Source organism: Hemibagrus wyckioides, linkage group LG19, assembly GCF_019097595.1.
Source record: "Hemibagrus wyckioides isolate EC202008001 linkage group LG19, SWU_Hwy_1.0, whole genome shotgun sequence".
NCBI classification, from domain to species: domain Eukaryota; kingdom Metazoa; phylum Chordata; class Actinopteri; order Siluriformes; family Bagridae; genus Hemibagrus; species Hemibagrus wyckioides.
Genome location: NC_080728.1, coordinates 11,813,772 through 11,824,223, shown reverse-complemented (window position 1 = coordinate 11,824,223; position 10,452 = coordinate 11,813,772). Strand labels below are relative to the sequence as shown.

The 10,452-nt window shown below is 40.9% G+C and overlaps 2 protein-coding genes across 2 annotated transcripts; both read left to right on the top strand.

Moving 5' to 3' along the window:
• The first annotated feature begins 435 nt into the window (after window positions 1–435).
• On the top strand, window positions 436–1,197 carry LOC131369739 (small integral membrane protein 30-like). The gene has a single exon (XM_058416582.1). It carries the CDS (start codon window positions 479–481, stop codon window positions 665–667), a length of 189 nt encoding a protein of 62 aa, XP_058272565.1. The 5' UTR covers window positions 436–478; the 3' UTR covers window positions 668–1,197.
• A 1,356-nt stretch (window positions 1,198–2,553) lies between these two features.
• gpr85 (G protein-coupled receptor 85) lies at window positions 2,554–6,900 on the top strand. The gene is made up of 2 exons (XM_058416590.1): window positions 2,554–2,758; window positions 4,020–6,900. Exon 2 carries the CDS (start codon window positions 4,165–4,167, stop codon window positions 5,296–5,298), a length of 1,134 nt encoding a protein of 377 aa, XP_058272573.1. The 5' UTR covers window positions 2,554–2,758; window positions 4,020–4,164; the 3' UTR covers window positions 5,299–6,900.
• The last annotated feature ends 3,552 nt before the right edge of the window (window positions 6,901–10,452 follow it).

Sequence of the window (10,452 nt, the reverse complement as noted above, 5' to 3'; positions counted from 1 at the left end):
ATTGTTCAAATCTAACCCTGTAAGGCCAAGTCTTACTTTGCCCCTTTACACCCTTCTGTCCCCTGAAATATTGATTTAGCCTGACCTTTTTAATAAGAGCAATTTTCAAAGTTTATTATTTTTAAGTTTTTACAGTGTGTAGTTGATGTTTCTAATGGTACTTTATGCTTCTGCATTGAAGTAGACTGCATTAAATGTCGCATAAAACCTTCCCAATAAACTTACGTTCCCTTCACAAACATGGCCGAAACTAGAAGGGAACTCTGCCCTACCTGTATTCAGTCAATCCTGTGGGGCCGCTATTGGGCAGAGTTAGAAAATCTAACCAATAGAAGGACAGACAGAGAATAACTAGCCAATCCTGACGTGAGAGGCGGGGCTTATCGGAAAACGGGTGAAAAAGGCGGAATTAGGAAATGCAGTGAGATCATATGACCCACTGTGATCACCTCCCGCTTTGCCAGCAACAAGGAACAACATGGCGTCTGTACTGACTCTCCCAGGCGTGTTCGCGGTGCTGTGTTTCTTCTTTCTGAGTGTACTGCAGCCCGTAGAGGCTTATGACGGCGGGGACGCCGTGGCTCTGCTCTTGGGGATGGCCATCACTGTGGTCGGCTTCTGCGCGTGCCTCGGTTGGTACTCACGGAGACGCAGCGGACAGTTTTGATACGACTTGTAGGCCTGAGGTCCGGAAATGTCGCTGCTCGCTTCCTGAACCCCGAAAATCCGCGCTAGCTGGCCACACTTTCCCGAACGTGTGGCGGTTAAAAGACTCTTGAAATGAAGGCGACTCGACTCGAGGGTCCGAGTTATAAAAGAGGGAAGTTGTGTTACAGCACCAAAACCGGAGAGACAGTATGCTGTTTAAAGTCAAGATGCACTTCCAGTGGACACACCGGGATCATGGCATTCAACCACATCTGTACATCTGGACTTTCCTATACTTTGTTGTACGACGACGTCCATACTTACAAGGCCACACTCTCTTCTTCCTCTTGTTATTACACATAACTGTCATTCCACTGTTCCCTGAAAAAATGTGCCCTGATGTCACTCTTCAGATTTTTAAGCACTGAAAGTCGTGTTGCCTCTGCTGTTTTGCACTTAAAATGTGTGGTCTTAATATAGTGAGCTATACCTGAAAGATCATTGCTTCTTGCATATGCTTATTTTCTGTAATAAACTCTATGAATGCTGCGGAGTGGTCTATCATTTCCACCAGATTCACACATAATTACGCCGAAGCACAGTAACAGCCTGCCGTGAATAAACCTTCAGATTTATTTCGATTTATTAATGCTTGAATACATACAGTAAAGTGTAGATTACATTTGCAGGGGGTGGGGTGATGCTTTTTATTGATTCTTTTAATTATTCTTCATCTTCAGTAACTGCTTTATCCTGTTCGCGGTGCCAGTGGACCTGGAGACGATCCTTGGGGACAGGGTTAGGAGGCAATATATTGTGCATTTGCCAGAATTGTCGGAGACTATACAAACATGTGGTCAGACTCATTCTCACCTAGGGGCAGTTTAGAGTCACCAGTCCACCTGCTGACATTTTTTGGGAGATGGGAGAACGCGTAGGTAGAACATGCAAAATTTTTTATAGCTAGTAACCTGACCCAGACAATGTTACCCACTAATTTACCATGGCACCACTTTAAAGTTAATTCTAAATACACAGTATATTTACCTCTGGTTCTCATAATTACTTTCCCTAACTTAGCGTTTTCAGATAATGTTATAATCCAGAGATGTACATTGATTTTTTTTTTTTTTGAAAGATTAGCCTGAAAGATTAGCATTGGAAAAGCATGAATAAATAATTTCCTGGTTCATTAATATTTGTATACATTCAGTTAGGTGCTGATTACCTCTTTAGGAATTCCTTTATCTGATTTTTAATTCTAATATTTTTGCTTAAAATATATATTTTTATTTAATTGGGGTTACACAGCTGTTAGATGCCACCCCCACCTCCAAGGCCATCAATCAGTTCAATCTGGACCTCAGTTTGTGTGGTGATTTGCATGTTCTCTTTGTGTCTATTTGGGTTTCCTCTGAGTTCTCTGGTTTCTTTCGACCTTCCCAAAATATATGACAGTAGGTTGTGAGATTGTGAAGATAGATAGATAGATAGATAGATAGATAGATAGATAGATAGATAGACTTTTTTGATCCAGTGAAGGAAATTCTTTTGTTACAGCAGCTTATGTACACAGCAGTGTCCTGACATGTATTCCTCCCTGTTGGGACATGCTCTGGATCCACCATCATGCTGACCTGAGCAAATCAGCTACCAAAGATGAATTTCTTTCATTAATATATCTATTTTAATATATCTGTAATTATGTCTATTTTTATTCCAATATTTGTTCATTTAGACACTTAAAATGGAAAACGGATCAATTTCCAGACCACTCATCATCTCAAACTGGCCTATATCTGAGCGCATCCTTTGTCCGCCTGTGTATATATGAGAATGGGAGAAATGGACCAGTGATGCTGCCCCCCATTGTGCAGATGTTGCCAATGGAGACGGCGCTTCTGCTGCTGCTGCTGCTGCTGCAACCGGAGACCAGACGCGGCTCCGGATCACGAAGAGCTTCAGTGCGCATGCGCCGTCTGCACCGTTTACTGTATATTCACAGTGGGGGGAATAGGGGCAGACGACAAAACCAAGCCCTTTTTTTTAAACGGCGAAGTGGAATCTAACATGTAAATAACATCCAGGAGGCAAGGGGGAATATCAACAGGTATGTTTTAATTAATATCTTTGTTGTCGTCTGTGTGCCACTCGCGGTTCACATGCGGCTGGGAATGATATCGATTCATATAGCGGCTCTAGTTACAAACTGCTTCACCTAATGGACGATACGCTGAAGACTGAGATTCGCTTGACGGGAATTAATATAAACAGGCGAAATGACACTCGGGAGGTAAAACCACATTTTAACCCATTTGTTGTCCAGGATACCTAGTATGGACTGGATTTCAGTCGTGATTTTGTAAACATGGCGAGAGAATAAATGCTTATTCTTATAATAAAAAAACCCTACATATATATATATATTTCTATATACACACACATAACGGGGAGATGATGTCGAATGGGTCTTGCTGCTTCTTCCATAATGAAAACACATCATCTTTTGGTCTTGGGGTGTTTTCATCATCCGTTTCTATTCGACAGCACGAAATGATCAGAGATTAATAACCTAAATATAGGCTTAGTGGGGGGAAAAATAATAATAATAATTCTCCATGATCGTTTTTTTTAATGCATGTTCAACCAAAAAATACAGAATGTTCTCGATTTTTTCCCCCACAAACCCACATGTAGGCTGTGTGACAGGAGGCTGTAGTGCACCATTATCCGTTTTCAGTGAATGCTTTCCTAGGACGCGTTATTGTTATTATTAGTGTTATTATTATTATTTGTTTTCAGTGCCAGGTGACTGTTAGCACTGGGGTAGCTCCGTTAGCTGTTCGCTAATTTTGCCCGACCCTCGAAGGCTGACAGATATTGTTCTTGTTAAATAGAGACTAGACACCGATTCTGCAGAGTCCCTGGGTGGGAGCAACAGCTTTCTGCTGCATTTCTATAAATGTTTCACTCCATCTGCGCCAGAACGGCGACCAAACCTGCACTTAATTCCTTTTGTCTCTTCTGCGTATTTCTTAACCCACAACAGTACCTAATGTTCATATTCTTCAGACCAAAGAGCCTTAATATTAATATGACATCTTCTTTTAAACGGAATTGTATCGTTACACAGTAATAATGACTGTATCTTGTCGAGTTGAACAACCCAACTGTGGCTCTGCACTAGCTGCATACCATTACAGCTGAAATGTGATGTTCAAATAGCTAATGGACAGAAAAAAATACCTAAAAAATCATTTTGTATCTCTCCAAACCTGACATAGTGAGAGCAATGGCATATACAGCAGCATGTTTGTTTAATGTTAGCAAATCCTGATGGGTGGATCGTATTTCTCTGGGATTTTTTCTAGGTGTGATGAGACAAAGGAACAAAGGATGCCTTAGAAGAGAGGCAGAGAGCAAGGCTGGAATCTGCTTCAAAGCACACCAAATGGATCTATCTCTTCTCCTTGCATCCAGATCATGATACTTGGCTTAAAGCTTTAATCATCTTTAATGATCCCTCCTCCATCTATGGCGAACTATAGCCATGCAGGGGACCACAACATCTTGCAGAATGTCTCTCCCCTCGCCACGTTCCTCAAACTAACCTCCCTGGGCTTCATCATCGGTGTCGGTGTTGTGGGAAACCTCCTGATCTCCATCCTGCTGGTCAAAGACAAGAGCCTGCACCGCGCGCCCTACTACTTCTTGTTGGACCTGTGCGCCTCAGACATCCTGCGCTCAGCCATCTGCTTCCCCTTTGTATTCACCTCGGTGAAGAACGGCTCAGCGTGGACGTACGGCACCCTCACGTGCAAAGTCATCGCGTTCCTGGGTGTGCTCTCTTGCTTCCACACAGCCTTCATGCTGTTCTGTGTCAGCGTGACACGCTACCTAGCTATCGCACACCACCGCTTCTATACCAAGCGGCTGACCCTGTGGACGTGCTTGGCTGTGGTGTGCATGGTGTGGACGCTGTCAGTGGCCATGGCCTTTCCGCCCGTGTTGGACGTGGGCACGTACTCGTTCATCCGCGAGGAGGACCAGTGCACGTTTCAGCACCGCTCATTTCGCGCTAACGACTCGCTGGGCTTCATGCTGCTGCTCGCCCTGATCCTCCTGGCAACCCAGCTTGTCTACCTCAAGCTCATATTCTTCGTTCACGACCGGCGCAAGATGAAACCGGTCCAGTTCGTGCCTGCTGTCAGCCAAAACTGGACCTTCCACGGACCAGGGGCCAGTGGACAAGCAGCGGCTAACTGGCTGGCCGGTTTTGGCCGAGGCCCGACTCCTCCGACCTTGCTGGGCATCCGGCAAAACGGCAATGCGGCAGGCCGGCGGCGCCTCCTGGTGTTGGATGAGTTTAAAACTGAGAAGAGGATAAGCAGAATGTTCTACGTCATGACTTTCTTCTTCCTTAGTCTGTGGGGTCCATACCTAGTGGCGTGCTACTGGAGAGTGTTCGCCCGTGGCCCTGCCGTACCTGGAGGCTATCTCACAGCAGCCGTATGGATGAGCTTCGCTCAGGCTGCCGTCAATCCCTTCATCTGCATCTTCTCCAACCGTGAGCTCAGACGTTGCTTCAGTACCACGCTCCTTTACTGCAGAAAGTCCAGGTTACCCAGGGAACCCTATTGTGTTATATGAAGGCTACATTTTTTTTTGGGTCTTGGGTAAATTTTTTGGCTCCCCCTTGGCGGTCAGGGGTACACCCTTGTTGTATAGCTCTCCTTTTCTTCATCTTCTTCAGTATTACCCCTGTACACAGCCCTGCCCTCACCCTGTAGGCCTGGTGTCAAACTGTCAATCAAACACACCTCTCGAAGTGAATCAGCGTCGGATGTGAAGCTTGAAGGGAATAAAATAATCAGGGAGTGGAGGAACCCCTCCTGTGTTTATGTTCTAGTAAACAACTGCTGTGGGAATGCCGTTTTAAAGCAGATAAGCAAAAAAAAAGAATAAAAAAGAAATGGAAATAAAAAAGAAAGAAAGAAAAAAAGGAAACATGGAATCAAAATGCGATTTTTTTAATAATGGACTCCTTCGTTCGCTTTGGATAAGTGGAAGACTCACGTTGTACATGACAGAATCACTGGAATGGTTTTGCGTCTAAAAGTTGCACTAAGCTAAAAAAAAAAAAATGATAAAGATGCTTTTTTTCCTGATTTGCATTGCAAGGATGTCTCATTTTTTCCCCTGAACTGACATACGAATGCTTTATTTTGCAACAGACTACTCATTTACTGTAAGTAAACAAAACATGTGAGGTGACAAACTCTATTGGAATACACCTTCACAGGAGGATAAAATTGGTTTAAATGTAAGTGATATCTTTTTTCAGTTTTTCGGGGATGGATGGGGAGGGTTCTGGGACTAAAGGGTTACTGATGTGTGGTTTTCCAATTGCAACTTTAAATTATTTCCTGTAGTTTTATGATCCATGCAGTATGTCCTTGTCTGGCAGTATTCTTTTTCTTATCTCGGTTTCTAACGGTCTTAAAACAGTTTTTGGGTTTTAAAAAGTTGCTTTTGAGAACCTTGTGCTAAAATGAACGTGGAGAACCAGTTCAATGTGTCATATCCATGTTACCCAGCCACTGACATTGTTAGAGTATTGCTGATACCACTCCAGATGTTCTTGCCTTAATGGTTCTGATATTTGTTATTTTGGGTCCGGTTTTCAAACGTGCTCCTCCGAAATGCCTCCGACAAGGAGCGTTTTCACACCGAAGTAAAGTGCATGTTCATTTTAAAAAGCATATCCACTTTCATAAGCATCGACACTGGAAATGCACCAGACGCCCCATTTCTCCTCCTGAAGCAGTTTTGCTGTACACCTACACTCCACTGAGTGCGCAGAGTGCAGGAAGCAGAGAAGCGCTTGCGTGTGTGTTTGTGTGTAAGCTGGACAGCTGTCACGTCAAGACCAGAGCCTTAGTATAAAATCTTGCACAATTTGTAAAAAATGTAATGGAAAACAACAACAAGAACAAAAAAAAACAAACAAACAAACAAACATTGTATTTAAGGCACAGAGTCTTGTTTATACCCAACATTTGCTCTTTACTGATTGTTTTGATTAACTTTTTTCTCTTGTGGCCATTTTAATATTTATTATGTATTTTTTTGTATATTATAGATAAATAGTGTGTAAGTTTGTGAGTCTTTCATTTTAGAGTCCCGGATGTGAGTACTGTTTAAGTTAGGATTGCATTTGCTGAAAGTTAACTGTGTAATCTGTTGCTTACATTTTTGAAAATAAAATTTTACATTTTGCAAAATGCGAACTTTCTTCTGGTTGATAAGCAGACAGTTCACCCGAGTTCCCTGTTTATTCATGTTATATTTTTCCAATGAAAGTGACATGAATTTGATTTTTACACAAGCAGATCCTTTTTAGCATTGCTACATTTCCAGATGTACTGAATTTCCTTGGTTTCCATGGATCTCTGAATCCCACGTCCATCTTCGTTCCTATTTGTTTGTTTGTTTTCGATTATTTCTACATGTTTTCTATACCCTGGTTTGTCTTGTCTTCCTGTTCATCCTGTTCCTGTCAAATGTACATGACAAATGTCATGCAATCTCAATGTCAGCTGAGCTGAAAAGTCATTTTAGTCTAACCTCAGCCTTCTTTTTTCTTTTCCCTTTTTTTTAAAATGCAGCACTACTATCTTTTCCAAAAGGCTCCCATGTGACTGAAGTGTGGCCCACTCAGCTGTGTGCATTCTATCACTAAGCCTATTACTCCTTAGCAAGGGAAAACCATGAAGAATAGATCTAGATAAAGAGAAAGACTGCAGATATTTGTATGGAAACACTCCTGCATGTGGCCTGGTCCTTGACAAAACTCTTAGGCACCCTTATTTATTTATTTTTAAATACCTGTTTTATTTTATTTAATACCTTTCTGTTTACTACCTGAATGTGTCAAAAGAAAATGTTCAGTTTCTAACCTTGTTCAAAAACTAAAAGAGGGAAATGTAATGCTATTAAATAAAGTATCAGGTCTATTAAATAATAGACCTTTATGTTTTAAGATTTAAAAAAGATAGGCTTTCAAAGATTTTGTACCTACACAAGCAAGTACAGCCAAATTGTCCAGAAATTGAGAAACATACCAGCCAAATTTCTTCTTAAACAGTGTACCCAAGAGAACATATGCCAAAAATTCATTTGATTTATTTTACTGCATTTTTTATATGTATAACCATTTCCTTTATTTATTTGTGAAGGCATTATTGCATTACAAATCATGTGATTTTTGCACAGAGAAGGTTGTTCACTCTTATAGTTGTACATCTTTCCTATTTTATGCTGTAGTCATTGAATAATATTCTTCTGAGATGAATAACTGAGCAATTACTTTTGGGATAAAAATGTGTACAAAAGAAGATTTTCTTTTCAGAAAAGGAGCCTTTTTAGAAAGATACAACTCATTTGAAGAACGCTTTTTTTTTTAACAATGTATTATAATAAGATCTAATATATCGTCTATAGCCCTAGAGCTAGATAAGACCTGCAGTACCAACAATTCACCTTCCTGTCCCTAGATTTCCCTAGATTTTGTTTTTAATAATGCATATGTTTTAAAATGCCAGATACATTCAGTTTATTGATGATTTGATTATTTCCATTTTTTCACTGATGTGATGGAAACATTTGCCTGGAGGCTGTTTTGTGTGAAATTGTGTAGCTGTTCACAAATTTCTCAATTATATTACAAGGAGAAATGAATAGCAAGAAATTAGCCGGCTGTAGTGTATAACTCGTTTCAAGGTTATGGTATTTGCCTTGTGCTTTTACATCTGGTTTCAACAGCCTGTGTTCTCTCCCAATGGAATTGTGTGTATTGATTTTGTGTCCATTTTTATATAACATGGCAGACTCTGAAGTGAGACATAAGTTTGCCCAATGTCCCTAGAGTGGAAACACAAAACAGATCCTTCCTTCATCCCCTGCTAAAGCGGTGCGACATACTTTGTCTGAACTCTTATTTCCTGTTCACTTTTTTAGCATTCTTGGATGTTTTATTGGACATAGATCATTTTCTATGGAAATGCATCTTTATATATATATATATATATATATATATATATTTTTTTTTTTTTTTTTAAATCTCAATGCATAAAGATGTATAAACTCAAGGCAGAAAAATACAAACCAACTCAGAGACTTAATGCATAATAATATAAATAAATGCATAGACTCAAAATGAAAAGATATATACAAATGTATAGCCTCAATGCAGAAATATAATCTACTGTAAACCCTCAATGGATAAAAATACAAACCATTATATAACTCTATGCATAGAGATTCAGAGATTCACATGCTCAGGCAAATTTTTTTGTTTCATATGCAATACAATTTATTACAATAATATGAGATGTATTTGTTCCTCTCAGCTCAAAGTGACATAACGTGACAGAATATCTAATAGGAGTATGTAGATGTAGATGAAAATGATTTTCATATTTGTGCCTGCGTGTTCTGTTTAAACAACATATTCTTTTAAATCAGAGAGTCTCACTGTCATGCTTAAGTAACTTCCTTGTTTCCTTGAAGTCAGTTTTCTTATTGAAAATTTCCCGTCCAGTGTCTTGTTTGATAATGGCAGCGTCCTCAGTCACTAATACGCATCTGAGGTGGAGAAAGAAGTCCATAACATGCTTGAACAGTCAGGCCTTTTCTCTTTTGTTCAGAGGGCAGGCGCTCTTTTTGTATTCAGCTCTCTGGTATGCGCATGCATCTTCCTGTGTTTGTTCATTAGAATGTGCTTCAGGCAGGTGGTGGGTTGTGTGTGTCTGTGTGTGTGTGTTTGGATGTGGTGTGTGTGGAGGGGGTTCATTATTACACTGTTAGCCTGGGCAGTAAAGCAGGATTGGGGCCACAAGGTCCATGCTTCCCTCAGCATTCCCAGGTGAAATATCACAGAGGCAGCTAACAGTTATTGATGTTCTGGAGCAGGACGGTGTTGTTGAGGCAGGACTGGAACAGTAGGGGGTTATTGTGGGTAGCCAGGGGGCACCTAGCCCTTGCTGAAGCACGGCTGCAGATCAATACCTAAAGTGAACCGTAATGCAGAAATCTTTTCTAACCATTGTTTAAATATGCACAGTAAAACAGTTATATAAAACCAGAATCAATGCTAACTACACCAGCAGGGTCTGATATGTGCGATAGTTGTAATCAATCCACAGTCGGACGCTTAACGGTGATGAAATATTAGTGCTAATGTTGTGATGAGAGGCAGTGGGAGGAGGAATAAGGGGATGGTGAAACCCGTGTTCAGCTGTGTTGCTGCGCCTGCAGTGCATAAAACAGCTTTCCAATGTGTTTGTTGACAATCTGTCGCTTTCCCTTCCTCTTTAAAAAAAAAAAAAAGTGTGATTATGCTGGAATATGCTTTATCTGTATGATATGCAAGGCAGAGTGTGGAGGAAGGAAGATGCTTTAGTTAAAGCCCAATAAAAACAAGATGATCGGCAGCCCCTTGAGGTCCACCTCAACAAAATTTTGCTGTATTTCTCATTAGCTGGTCTTGGAATACAAATGATCATGCAGGCGCTTTCAACTATTTAGTTTTGGACAGAGCTTTTTTGTCTCCAACAGTTGTGTTATCTTCTTCTTCTTCATCTTCTTCTTCTTTCGGCTTTTCCCTTCAGGGGTAAAGCAAATCATCTCTCTCCACCTATCCCTATCTGCATCCCCAACACTTACACCCACTAGCTTCATATCCTCATTTATTACATCCATATACCTCCTCTTTGCCTCCTGCCTGGCAGCTCCATGTCCAAC